Below are 12,991 nucleotides of genomic sequence, written 5' to 3'. Positions count from 1 at the left end.
GTAAATGGTTTATCGAGTCCAAGGACTCCACTTTTCTCTACAAGCAGAAGGACTGCAGTTACTGACCTTGACTTCCAGGCTTCCCCCAGACACAGGGCCTCTGTGGCCCTCCCCGCTGCCGCCTCTCTGCTGCCTCTCTCTTTCAGGTGAAGCCAGGCCAGAGAAGCCAGTGTCCGGTTGGTGGGTGGGTGTGGAGCAGGACTTGTCTGAGACAGCCGGGGTGGGTGGAGCTGTGATGTCAGAGTGTGGCGACAGAGGAGTTCTGGCTCCTTCCTCAGCTCTGTTCGATCTCCTGTTCTTTGGTTTGTCGTCAGGGATGATATCAGCGAGGGAGGCCAGGCCTCCAGAAGAGGGATGGGGGAGTGGGGTCAACGGTGAAGACGAGGAGGAGTCGTGACCAAACAGGTGAGGACTGATCCCCGCTGGATGCAGCAGTCTGGGCCTGAACTGGAGGCTGCCTCGCTCTGTGGCAACATCAGGATGGAGAGCTGCGGTGGGGGCGGCCCTGGGGGGCAGGGAGCCTCCTGGGAAGCCCTGGTGGAGGTTGGCGCCCCCTGTACGGCCCTGGACCTGATGCCTGGAGGCCGAGGAAGAAGAAAGGAAGTCCAGTCCAGGTTCAGTGCTGCAGAACGCTCCCTGGGACAGACGGTCCTCGCTGCTGACCGGTCCAGCTCCTCCACCAGGAACCGGTCCCCGTTTCCCAGGAACCCCGGCTGCTCCGGACCCGCAGCGGTCCTGATGGTCCAGACTCCACTGCAGAGCGTGCTGACGCTCCACCTGAGAGGAAACCAACACAGAAAACAGGAAGTGACAACTAAACAATATAAAGACAACTTTTGAACTTCTGCTTCTCCGGTTCTGGTTGGTTGATGCAAGAGATTAAATTGGGCTGAAAAAAAATCCAACCCAACTCGACTATCAAGAACATAATTTCAATCTGACTTGGTCCAATTATCAGCATTGGGAATAGATCTAAACTCTAGTTTGTTCCCAGATCTCAGACAGGAACTAAAGTTGTATCCAACATAACACAGTTCACAGAAACGGCACCAGGTGGTTCGTTTTGGGGTCAGAAGTCACCTTGTGGGTTAGAACAGTGAAAGCTATGCAGACAGACCCCAATTACAAAGTCCTGAACGGAAAAAAGGGCTGCAGTTCGAAGGTGATCAGTAAACTCGTGTCCTCAGGTTCTCCTGACTGAAACCCAACATATTCAAGATGTGTTGAAAGATCCTAATGTCCTTATTATTAAAGGTCAGGTCCTCGACATGCAACTAACTGCTAAGTCGCCACAGCAAAATAAAAATGGCCACACCTTCACAATAAAGCTAGTTCAATATGTTGAACATATGAGACATGTAGAATATATTCACACACTTATAATAATCATAATCAGAGTTTGAAATGACTTTAAGTATCGTGAAACATTGAAAGGCACTTTATTTTGAAAAACCAACACTTTCTACTGCGCGTCAGGCAGCAGCTGCTTCGCACTGCGCTGCTTTCAGGAGCGGAGACCCGTCTGACGTAGAGGCAAAGAAAAGGCTAAAGAGGGTTAGAGAGGCTCAGCTAACGCTAACGCTAATGCACGCTCCATTTCAACTACGGTAACATAGATGATTACGGTTTGAACTCGTTTTGAAGAGAACTACAGAGCTTCCTGTCCAGGGATTCTCCAGTCAGCCTCATTTCTGGTTGCACTTTCAGATGAGTTTATTCAAATATTTTCAGGAGAGGAAGGGACTTGGTTGCAGCATGACCTCCACTCACTGGCGCCACTTCCAGGCCATGCCGTTACCTCCTGCATCAGCTGAATCCTCTGCCGCTCCTGCTGCTCTCTCAAGCGCTCCCTCCTTTCACGCTCCAGGAAACCTTCGCTGAAAGGGTTGTTGTCATCAAATTTCACCTGCAGAAGGAAACGGCAGAAGGTGGCGCCACAAAGCTCCAAACGTATCCTTTGAACCGCTCTCGATAGAATCTACAACTAAAAAATATTTCCCAGCAGGATTTGCTCTGGCTAGGTACCTGAGGGGTGGCTCCATCCCCTGGCGCGCCATTGGCGCCCCCTAGGGAGCCCCCTAGGGAGCCCTGGGGGGTAGTTAAGCCTGGCGTAGGGGCAGTCAGGACTGGCTTCATGGGCAGAGTCGTCTGGATGAGAGGGGGGGTCTGGGGGCAGTTGGGCAGGTTGGGGGGCATGTGGGCTGGAAGCTGTGGAAGCATCCTCTGACCTATGGGAGGACCAGACCCTGGAGTCCAGCCTGAGGGGACGTTTGGACAGTGACCCGGGGCAGCGCCACCCAGGCGGGGCTTAGGGGGGACCAGGACTTGCCCCAAGGGCATCTGGGGGGGCATCTGCAACATCCTCTGAGGTTGTTTGGTCCTGTAGTCTTCAATCAGTTCAGTGTGGTCCTTCTGCTGCTTCCGGATCTGAACAAGAAGTTACACAAAGAGTCACACCGAGTCCAAGCAAGTCACCCATAGAGTCTGTGGTCCAGGTGAGTCACGTTACCTGCTCCAGCTGTTTCTGGACTGCCCCCTGCTGTTCACTGATGTACTGCAGCTGGGCTGCATCCTCTTCAGCGAAGGCTCGGCCCGCCCTCTTGGCCGTTCTCTGCTTCGCTGACAGAGCCTTCTTGGCCTTACGGTGAGCTGCAATCTGGTCCTCTAGGAGGCCCTGCTGCATCTGCAGAAGCTGCTGTGTCTCACCTAGCCACTCCTCGTATTGCTGCCTCTGAGACTCATCTGGAAAAAATGCGTTTGGAGAATGAACAGCTGACTGCCAATCAGTGTTAAATCGTGTGATTGCGAGTCAATGGGCCTGGAGGGCCACTGTCCAAAACACCTGAATTGTTTGACTGACTCCAGTTCTCCAGTCCTGCTAATGACTTCCTTACTGATTCAGCTGTGTGGCATCAGAGATGCATCTAAAGGTGCCAGGACAGGCCTGGAGTTCGACATGTGCAATAGGTGACTGATTGAAGAGAGGGTTTAAAACGCACACTAAACATGAGACCCAGATTTAGGGGCAGTAATGGCACCTGGAACACATCGATTGGACAAGCATCCCATTTGCAATACATCACTGTTGATCTGGTTGTGTCACCATGACTGGAGGCTGGAAACATTTTATGATGTTGGTTTGTGATCATAGTCACACATGACCTGTCCTCTCTTAATGGAGGGAGGAGCATGCTGCCTCAGCTTGGAGACTCTGAGGAGAAACTACACGTGTGGAAACGTGTGCAGTCCATGGTTACATCAGGCTGTGACAGCAGGGCTCCAATATGGCCTGGTAGTTAGCACACAGGTCCAGAACCAAAAACTATCCTTGAGTCAGATCAGCTTTCCACTATCATGGTCCACATGAGCACTGCAGTTCTCCAGGAACAGCAGGATCTCCAAAACTCTGGCCCATCAATTCTCTACATCTACCACATAGAAAAACATGATCAGATCAACTGCTTTGTGTTCGGATTCTCACTGATGAAGCCGGGTCCAAAGCTGGGGGGGTTGCGGCGCACTAGTTGAGGGGTTAACTTCCCGTCCTGACAGAAAGAAACATTTGTTTAGAGGGCAAACTGATTGGATGAAACTGCTTGGACCTGCTGAGTCGCTGCGTACCTGTCCTGGTAGGTGAGGAGTGGGAGGAGTTAACTCGGATCCTGGACTCTGCTGGAACCTGTGATTACAGAGAACACAATCAGAACCATGGTTCACAAAACCCAAACCCTGGAAAGTTCAGATGACATCATTCAGTACCTGTTGATGACCATTGGGGTCAGGCCCAGGGGTCCCTGACTCATCACCCTGTTAATACCTTTCAGAGCCTGCATCTTAGCCTTCATGATTGGGTCAGAGATGGACTCAAAATCTGTAAAACACAGAACCAGACTGATTTATGAAGACTCAGGGCCTAAAGACACGACTCCTGAGGGTCCCAACACTGTCAAGATAGCAATCATGTGACGGAACGAAATGGCTTTCTGGTCAGATTCTGCTTCTCATTCTGGTTGGATATCAGCAGGAGACCTCAGAGAGCTGATTTTCTGGCCTGTCACAGCTTTACGGTCTGAAGTGGTTTTGATCTTACCCATGTCAGAGATTCCAGACTCTGAGCCAGACTTATGTTGGATCAGGGCCTGCATCTGTTTCTGCTGCTGCTGCTCCTGCCGCTCCTGGTCCAGAAGCTCCTGCAGGAGGAGTGGCTGCTCCTCCAGCAGGAGAGGCCTGGACTTGTTCTGGCTCTGGAGGGAGACCTGGTTCTCAGGAAAGCTGACCGAACTCATACTCTGGGTTTCAGTGCCTGGATGAGGAGGATGGTTCTGGGGGTTTAAAAGAAGTTGAGGCTGAGGAGGTTGAGTTGATTGAGCCTGAGGCATGGTGGGGGTTCCCTGAGGAGCAGGACCAGAAGGAACCGGTTGGGGGATTGGTGCGGATCCAAATGGTCTCTGGTGGAAGACAGATGAGTCCCCTGGGGACAGAGGAGATACACATCAGACATATGCTTCAAAAGATGAAGAGGGAGGGGTGGTCACTGGGTTTACCTGGCGTTATTAGAGGGTGGACAGAGGACAAAGCCTGGGCTGGGACTGGACAGGAAACCAGACCAGAGTCCTCCAGCTTCTCCTGCGGAGAGTTGAAGATAGAAATCATTTATCAGCTCTGGCATTGGTTCAGCATGATAAAGCAATCAATGGCCTACCTTGATTAGAAGAGCAGAGTGAGGTCCTTGAGGTCTGTTTGAGGAGTGACCTTCAGTCTTCTGAGATTCCTTCAATTCCTGTTTTGCCTGTCCCAGAAAGTGGGCAGGGCTTTCCGTTTTCCTGGCAGGTCGGCTCCCCTCCCGGTCCTCAACCGGCTCCCCAAGGTCCAGCTCCTCGTTGAACATGTCTTTTTTGTCTTCCAAATTGAGCTCTGGGTCAGCATAGGCAATCAGGTCGAACTTCCCTGTCAACAGGAAGTCATCCAGATGCAGATCGTTCGAACCCAGGTCCAGGTCTTCTTTACCTGCGGCAGAACCAACCAGAGTGAATATTGACTTGAGACTGGTTTTGGGGAACTTATGGCAGCCTGTGGTCTTTCTTCCTACCATCCTCTGGGTCCAGATTCAGATTCAGGTCCACCAGGTCCTTGACCTCCACGTCCTCCAGATCCTTTACAGCAGAGTCCTCTCCCTCTAAGTGCTCCTCAATCCCCTCAGATCCTGGGAGAGCAGAACCCAGGTGTTGCTGCCCCAGCCCTGCCTCCCCCATCTTGACTGGACCCGGCCGTGGCGCAGTGGACTGGGTGGGGTCTCTGGTGGGCGTGGCTTCCTGTAGCTCTGAAGGCATCGGTGGGGGAAAGGGCAGCCTCAGACAGTTCTCTGGGGGGCGGCGTCGGAGCTCGATGTAGGGCATGACGCCGTGCTGCTGAGGAGGAGCAGGCCGCTGGACGATGAGTTGGGGAACACCTGTGGAGTCCAACGTTAGGAGACATAAGCTTAACGCTTTCAGGACTTGAACAGGGCCCTATTCAGTCGGCAGTTCAGACCTGGAACCATGTGTGCTGCTGAGTTGTGGGGCGTCAATGACCGAATGCTGGTGAACTCTGCTGGCACAGGCCTCCTCATTTGGACCAGGTTCCCCTCCATGGAGCCGAGCCCCACAGCAGGACCAAGGGATGGACGCGCTGAAGGGTCCTGTAGGGCTGCTGCAACTCCATGAGGAACACCAAACCTGGAAAGAGGGACACCAACTGTGACGGGAACAGATCTGACAGTTGCAGGTCTGGTTCTCACTGTTTCTACCTGACAGCTGGTCCTCTCAGGAGGTTCTGTCTGGGGAGGGAAGCCTCGCCGGGAGTAAAGCCACTCATCTCCTCGCCTGGAAGACCTCCCGTAAACCCAGGAGTCAGAGGTCTCACTGTACCAGGGTACGGCGGTGGAGGACGTTCAAATGGGTCTGGAGGAGGGGCGCTGGAAGAGTCCTCAGCAGACCAGTTGTGAAGAGTGCCGCTAGAACCAGCAGGTCCTGAGGTGGGTTCCAGCAAACCTTTCTCCTGGCGTAAGGCAATCTTTTGGTGCTGGTGCCGGAGGATATGCTGCCGGAGCCATAGGCGCTGCATGGAACAACCAGAGAAACATCAGAAATCCAAAGATTACGAAAATGACAAAGATCCTGTTGATCCCACCTGTTGTAGTTTCTCCTCAGAGTCTCCAAGCTGAGGCAGCATGCTCCTCCCTCCATTAAGAGAGGACAGGTCACCGGTTTCTGACTTCTCCATCGGTGACATGCCGGTCGTTATGAGACCCTTCACCAGAGCATCCTGACTCGTTGCATGGACGACTCCCTTCTCAGGTGTCACAGGGTGCTTTGGGGTCTGGCTGCTGCAGGTTCTGGGCAACAACTCTTGTCTGCTGCCTGAAGACTGTTGAAGCTGTATGGAGAAGAGGCAATGAGGAAATATGAAGGTTCCCTGGGTCCGTTTTATCTCCAACTAGCAACAGAAAACCAAGAAGATCTTTGGTCCAGAAAACAACCACCTACAGCAGGACAGAACTTTTGGATTCTTGTTGGACATTTACAGTATGCAGCGACCCCTTAGGTCTTCAACTCCAGGCCTCAAGGGCCTGCAGCTTTTAGACATGTCTCTGCTCCAACTCACTTCAGCCCCGTAATCAGGTCATCAGTAGAACTCCAGAGAACCTGACTGAACACACAGGTGATTCGGCCACTCAGGTGTGTTGGGACACAGACATGTCCAGAGGTTGCAGGACTCCAGTTCTCAAGGAATAGAGTTTAAGATTCAAGTTCACAGTGAAACGGAGGCAGAGGCAAAAGATTTGAATTGATAAAGCACAATACAAGTACTATTTACCATTCAGAGGACTCCGAAGCGCTTCACACTACATCTAGTCATTCATAAACTAATGGTGATGAGCTATTGGATAGTAGCCACATCTGCCCAGGGGTATTCTGGCAGAGGTGAGGCTGCCATGTACCCACGGCACCTGTTGGGCCCTCTAACCACCTTCAACAGGCATGGCAGGTGAAAGGTCTTGCCAAGGACAACACAGAGAGGGAATCAAACACCTTCGACTGTAGTCACCATTGCCACACAGGGGGTTTCATACCCGAGGTGTCCGGTCCTCTCTCTGGTCTGGGTTGTTTGTGAACCAAACCAGAAATCAAGCTAGCTTGCAAACTAAAACGACTGAACCGAGACCCCCTATTCCACATGGTCTTGGTACGGTTCCACACAACCTCTAAAGCAGTTAGAGTTAGGGATCACGGTGTGATCGTGACCACACTGTGATCCAACACACCTAGCAGGTAAGTGCTAAAAGCCTAAGTTGAACCCCTTCCTGTTTGTGGGATGTGGTTAGCACCTTTAGGTAGAGGTGGACACCCTTATGTGACCCTAGTTTTCTCCTGCTGGTGTAAGGAAGGATTGGTTCACATCTCAGCTGCTTTCCAGAAATAAAACCTAAAAAACATCTTTATGAATTTTGTGTTTTTGCTGCCTGAGGTCTGAAGGTGATAGATCAGCACGTCACATCCAGAAAGACCAGAACACTGATTTAGATTTGGTTTCCCAGACACAGAGATGTATCTGCACGAAGAAGCTAGAGAGGTTGTTACCTTGGGGGCTGCAGGGCTGAAGGCCCCCCTCTCCACCATCAGTCCAGGACCCAGAGAGGAGGAAGCTGACGCTGCAGGCAGGGCATTGAGGCTCTCTGCCAGGGTCTTCTGAGCCTGGGGGGCAGAGGGCTGCTGCAGGTATGACTCAGGAAGGGGGCGAGGCGTCCCCACAGACTGGGGGAACAAATCGATGCTTCGCTGAGACCCCGGGGACCGTGGGAACCGTTCCGAGGAGCGGGGATTTCCCGGATTGGAGGGATAGGAGTCCAGGCTGGACGGCGACGGCTGACTGACCGGGTCCGCTCTCAGTGCTGTGGGCATGGCAAGGTAGCCGCAGTCAGAGTGAGGGTGTGGTGTACCGGGGGTCTGAGGGTCTCTGAAGGGGTCAGGGGAGGGCCGTGAACCTGGGGCATCCCCAAGCTGGGGTGTCCCCGGGGCGTAAGGGCTGCGGTGGGGGGAGCCCAGACCTGACACTGGGCTATTGGGGAACCCCAGGTCTCTCCTTCCTGGTGCTTCCTGGTGGGGGGGCATTGGGGCTTTAAACACACCACCCTGCACCGTCAGGCTTGTCCTCTGGCTGGAGTCCCCCGCCCGGACGGGTCTGAGAGATGGGTCAGGGGGGGAGCCGGAGGAGGGGATCACCATGCCGGCCCGACTTGGTGGCAAACCTGCAAGGAGGACAGAGGATATTAGGAGACAACGGGGGGAGGGCTGAGGGGAGCAAAGACGAGGACACAGGGGGGAGGACCTACCGGAGGCAGACAGGTCGGGGGACAGTGCAGGAGAGCCATCGTGAGCGGGGGAGATGCTGAGGAAGCCGAGGCGCTGCTGCTGAGGATGACAGGGACCTGCTACTTTACCATATGGGTCCCAGGGTGAGGAGGGGCGAGAGGAGGGGGGGGAGAACATCTGGGGGGAAGACGGTGGCTGGTGGAGGGGGGAGGAGGCCAAAGGGGAGTGAGGGAGTGAAGAGAACCCAGAGGGAGCGGGGACTTGAGGTCTGAGAAAGACATCGTCCGGTGTCCCCACGTCCTGCGGGAGGTTCTGCCTGCTGTGCGTGGCGTTGCCCCCGGCGACCTGCTGGTGGGCCGAGCCTTCTGGGGAAAGGCGTCCCGACTGGCGGAGCTGCTGCTGCCGCTGCTCGTTCTTCACCTGCTCCAACTTCTGGGTTGCCTCCATCTTGGCCAGCTGCTTGCTCTTCTGTCGCATCATCTGAGTAGAAGAGCAACCAATGAGACTTCCCGCTCAGCAAGCTCCGCCCACCAATCAGAGAAGAACACAATGCTCACCTGTCTCAACTTCCACTCCTGCTCCTGCTCTGATTCCCTGGGCCTCAGCGGGTCTCTGCAGCCAGCCTCCGTCTCCATGGCGATGGGGTCATAGACCCCCTGGGGGGGTGGCGGCGGCGGCGGCTGCAGGCGCTGCAGTGACTCATTGGACAGCTGCACCTTGTTGATGCGCTGGGCCGCCCGGTTGTCCCGAGCTTTTTGCTGCAGAACCACAATCGGGCGTGAAACAGTTTCCTCTGGACCCGTCAGGAACAGGAGGAGCAGAAACTCACCACGAAGGGCGCTCTGTCCTGGGAGCTGGCCTTCCTCCACAGCTTGGTGATCTGCTTCACTCTAGTGGACCAATCTGGGAACAAACCCTCACTGTGATACCTGAGCACTACCTGGGAACACTGGGTTGAGTGAGTGTGTGTGTCTGTGTGTACCGGGGTACTGCTGCTTCAGCTGAGGGAAGTTGGTGTTGCAGTAAAGAACTGGAGCAACGGTCGCCAGCTCTCCCAGACTCTCCTCCTTCTCCCACTTCAGCGTCCCTCTCTGAGCTGTCGACATCACATCCTGCTCCCCTTCTACAGCTGACGGCCGATTGGCTGAGGCCGAGGAGGGGGCGGGGCCCTCAGAAGGCAAGCTGAAGCCAAGCAGACGGCTGCCGCCGCTGGGAGCATCAGGGAGGGGAGGAACGGCGGCCACCAGGCCATTCAACACCGGAAGCCGAGAACACGTTGCTGACAGAGAACACCTCTAAGGTCACCAGGAAGGTCACCTGTGGGATTCCATAGTTGTGTGTGGGAGAAGGCGTACCTGAGCCGTGGGTCTTGCTGGGCTCTGGCTGCCTGCTGCTGTTTGGACTCAGAACGGCGGTGAAGACCTCCTCCACATCTTTCCCCTCCAGTTCTGCATACACACAGGTGTATAGGTCATCATGGGACCGTGGCAATGTCCTGACAGGTGAGCAGGTTCTCCCAGTCTTACCTGGGATCTTGTAGAGTCTGCTCAGGATCCCTCCTGCAACAGGAACAGGAAGTTGTCAGATTGTTTCATTGTGATGTCTGTCTGCTGTCACTCTGCTACGCTTACCGTCTGTTACCATCTGGTCCAGTTCAGGGCTCAAAATGGCGTCCAGAGGCTCCTCCCGCTCCATCCTCTGGCAACGCCCGTAACCTCCAGAGGTGTCCGATGACAGTGGGGGGTCGTCGGTCGCCGAGGCAATATCCAGGCCGGCTGGAAGAGACAGAGACACACGGAGAGGTGAAACAACCCAGGGGACGAGTCAAGGGGCGGGACAGGAGGACCAGACTGGTAAATCTGCAGGAGAAGAGGAAGAAATGATTCATCTATCTATCTGAGGTCACACAGAGTTAGAGAGACGGGTCGCCAGAGCTGGGCAGGAGGAAGAGGAGGAGGAAAAGGAGGTCCAGTCTTACCAAAGGGAGACGGAGAGCGCTCCACCTGGAACTGACCTGGAGTTAAACACACACAGGTATCATGTGAAAGTCTCTGACTCACTCACACAGACACACACACACCCACCAGTGATGGTGAGGATGATGGTGGTGCGTCCATACCTGTGCGTCCTGTCCCCAGGATGTGAGGGTCTGTTTTCAGGACGTCAGAAAGGTCCAGCAGCACTTCCTCGGACACGGCTGAATGGCAACACACACACACACGCACGCACACACACACACAATACCTGATCATGTGACTTGATGGATGTTCCCAGACTGAAACTGATTCCAGAACCGTTCTGGATTAAACTGCTGCAGTTACAGTCTGAAGCCAGCAGAGGGCACTCTCACACAGACACTAACTGACCTTAAAGCAGTGGTTCCCAAACTTTTTCTCCTGGGCCCCCCCAGTGGTTTCTAAACATTCTGTGGGCCCCCCTATGGATTACAAATAGCTTTCTTTTTGATCGACGTGTGTTGGGGGAGGAGGGGATTCTTAGAGACTCCCTGACTCCCTGTCACAGCAGCAGCAGGTCTCCTTCACTGCTGCACAGGTGAAAACCCAGCGTCGTAGCGCTCATGTTGCGTTTGAAGGCGGCTCGGAAAAACAGGTTACCACATGTTAACAGCGGATTAAACAGTTTTAACAGCTGATAAAAGTGACAGAGGACAGATATGGGAAGTGTGGAAGTCCCTACTGTATCAAACTGACAGAAGAATAACAGAGACTTGGCCGTTCTAAGGTAAAAACCCAGCGCATACAGCGTTAATTTTTTTTTGTTGTTGTTTGCTTTTTTTCATCCAGACGGCGCCCCCCTAGGGGACGCGCCCCACAGTTTGGGAACCTCTGCCTTAAGGGATCCATGATCAATTGTAACAACAGACTTTATTCAAGAAACATTTATTTTAGTTGTAAAAACAATGCAGTAATAACTCTGAAGGCTGTTGCGTTTTTATAAATGTTAAAATATTGTCATGCAGCAAGGCATTCTGGGTAAATGATGTCTTTCGGTCCGACTGCGCTGGCTCCATAACACAAACACCAATTTTTTTAGTTAATAGCAAAATTACAACACATTTAATCCAACATTTTCCCCTAATCTTTAACCCCTTTAATCCCAGCAGCTGAAGGAGAACATGAGCAGAAGCTCAGGAAACAAGGCGGAACCTTCAGAAATGGAGAACGTGTTAAATACAAACAGGAAATGGAAACTTACGCAGCACTCCCCGTTTCCTGCTGGCTGCTACTGTCCCCGGAGGCTGGACAGAGGAGGCGGGGCCATGTGCTCTGAGGGGGGGGGTCTTGGGGACACTCACTGCCGATCCTGATTGGCTGGCACCTGAGGTCACCATCCTCGGTCTTCCGTCAATCTGTCGGCTGCGGTCAAGCAGATCCCGGCCAAAGAAAGCCTCCTGGACGGAGATGGTCGATCAGCAGAGAGCGGGTTGGCGAAGCCTAGAGGCCAGGTGAAAGCATTACCTGCAGGTACGATGGGAACGCCTCCTCCAGCTTCGTCTTCTTCTTCCTGTATCTCTTCTTAACTTTCTCCATTGCCTGCTCAGCAGCAGACATCATTTCCATGGAAACATCAGTCTCCAACACACCTGGGAGGAAACTGAGAATCAGACTCTGATGTCACATTCTGTCAATGACCCATGGGCTCAGGTGACTCACCTGGATCTCGACTCGGGTTCATCTCTGACGAGTCCTTCCTGCAGAGTCCGGCTTTTCCCCCACGCTGACGCACCATGAAGCCCCCGATTCCTGGGGGAGACGGGAGATCAGAGAGGGGGAGACCGGAGGTTAGAGCCCAGCTTCCAATTGTCTAGGATTTCCCGTACAAATGCGTGGCTTCCTAGACCCAAATGGCCCGGAGAGCTAACATGGTCATTATATTTAATGTGGCCATGTGACAAAGAGTGGACTGTATAATCACTGAATGACAGCATCATCTTGACTTTTACTGACTGATCTCTTCACCAGTCTTAGCCGAGTGGGGTAGCAAAAGGGAAGACTTTCAGTGGAATCAGAGCGGAGAGCTCCATCAGATGGACCTATGATTTACCCTACAAGCAATGTTCCCTCCAATTTTTCATGTGTTTGGACATACACAAAAGCTCCCTGAGCACACTGAGGACCACTGTGAGCAACATCAGATGTGCACGCTGTAACCACACACATCACACCCGTTCAAAATCATAGCAAGTTACATGGCTTATTAAAAGAATCAAATCACAGCAGCAATTTTTGTTTAATTAGTTTACTTTTAATATAAGCGATTTGGCCCACTTAAAATGAAAGACAAAATTCTTGTTGGTGTTCATGAGATGTGTAGGATGTTATGTGTGTTATGAGAGTATAAGAGTCCTGCTTTGAATGGAATGGCACATACTCAGACAGCCATTCCATCCTAAAAGAACCGCATTTCGTCTTGGTGAGCGGATGTGTCGCTGCCCGTTCGTTTCGCCATGATAAGGAGTTGCGTTTCTTAACTCCGCCGCACTGTTAGCAAGCTAACCTGCACGGCGCGTATGGGCAGGACACATAGAGCTATCAACGCTATGATTGGTTGCATAGCATAATTAAACCGTATCGTATCATTGGCGGAACATCTGTCACTCACTGCGTTACATTGAAAAA

The 12,991-nt window shown here is 53.1% G+C and overlaps 1 protein-coding gene across 13 annotated transcripts in view; it reads right to left on the bottom strand.

Annotated features, from left to right (window-relative positions):
- kmt2ca (lysine (K)-specific methyltransferase 2Ca) overlaps positions 1 to 12,991 on the bottom strand; it is a 40,190-nt gene that overhangs the window by 8,541 nt on the left and 18,658 nt on the right. For 10 of the 13 annotated variants that reach the window (XM_081601908.1, XM_081601915.1, XM_081601917.1 and 7 more), the window contains 27 exons: positions 12,026 to 12,115; positions 11,831 to 11,955; positions 11,568 to 11,763; positions 10,471 to 10,548; positions 10,330 to 10,365; positions 9,983 to 10,126; positions 9,878 to 9,910; positions 9,707 to 9,799; positions 9,334 to 9,630; positions 9,181 to 9,254; positions 8,909 to 9,109; positions 8,372 to 8,831; positions 7,620 to 8,287; positions 6,169 to 6,414; positions 5,786 to 6,096; positions 5,530 to 5,714; positions 5,090 to 5,449; positions 4,703 to 5,007; positions 4,545 to 4,626; positions 4,091 to 4,471; positions 3,760 to 3,871; positions 3,622 to 3,679; positions 3,482 to 3,545; positions 2,510 to 2,742; positions 2,026 to 2,427; positions 1,799 to 1,906; positions 67 to 777 (listed from right to left, as the gene is read on the bottom strand). In XM_081601908.1, coding sequence (XP_081458034.1) covers positions 67 to 777; positions 1,799 to 1,906; positions 2,026 to 2,427; positions 2,510 to 2,742; positions 3,482 to 3,545; positions 3,622 to 3,679; positions 3,760 to 3,871; positions 4,091 to 4,471; positions 4,545 to 4,626; positions 4,703 to 5,007; positions 5,090 to 5,449; positions 5,530 to 5,714; positions 5,786 to 6,096; positions 6,169 to 6,414; positions 7,620 to 8,287; positions 8,372 to 8,831; positions 8,909 to 9,109; positions 9,181 to 9,254; positions 9,334 to 9,630; positions 9,707 to 9,799; positions 9,878 to 9,910; positions 9,983 to 10,126; positions 10,330 to 10,365; positions 10,471 to 10,548; positions 11,568 to 11,763; positions 11,831 to 11,955; positions 12,026 to 12,115 — 6,053 coding nt within the window. The remainder of the gene's footprint in view (positions 1 to 66; positions 778 to 1,798; positions 1,907 to 2,025; positions 2,428 to 2,509; positions 2,743 to 3,481; positions 3,546 to 3,621; positions 3,680 to 3,759; positions 3,872 to 4,090; positions 4,472 to 4,544; positions 4,627 to 4,702; positions 5,008 to 5,089; positions 5,450 to 5,529; positions 5,715 to 5,785; positions 6,097 to 6,168; positions 6,415 to 7,619; positions 8,288 to 8,371; positions 8,832 to 8,908; positions 9,110 to 9,180; positions 9,255 to 9,333; positions 9,631 to 9,706; positions 9,800 to 9,877; positions 9,911 to 9,982; positions 10,127 to 10,329; positions 10,366 to 10,470; positions 10,549 to 11,567; positions 11,764 to 11,830; positions 11,956 to 12,025; positions 12,116 to 12,991) is intronic. The other 3 variants (XM_081601909.1, XM_081601913.1, XM_081601918.1) reach the window with 3 other exon arrangements.

The sequence above is a fragment of the Poecilia reticulata genome, chromosome 20 (genome assembly GCF_904066995.2).
Source record: "Poecilia reticulata chromosome 20, P_reticulata-male-v2, whole genome shotgun sequence".
NCBI lineage: Eukaryota > Metazoa > Chordata > Actinopteri > Cyprinodontiformes > Poeciliidae > Poecilia > Poecilia reticulata.
Note: the sequence above shows the minus strand (reverse complement) of the source record. Positions and strands in the feature narration are given on the sequence as shown.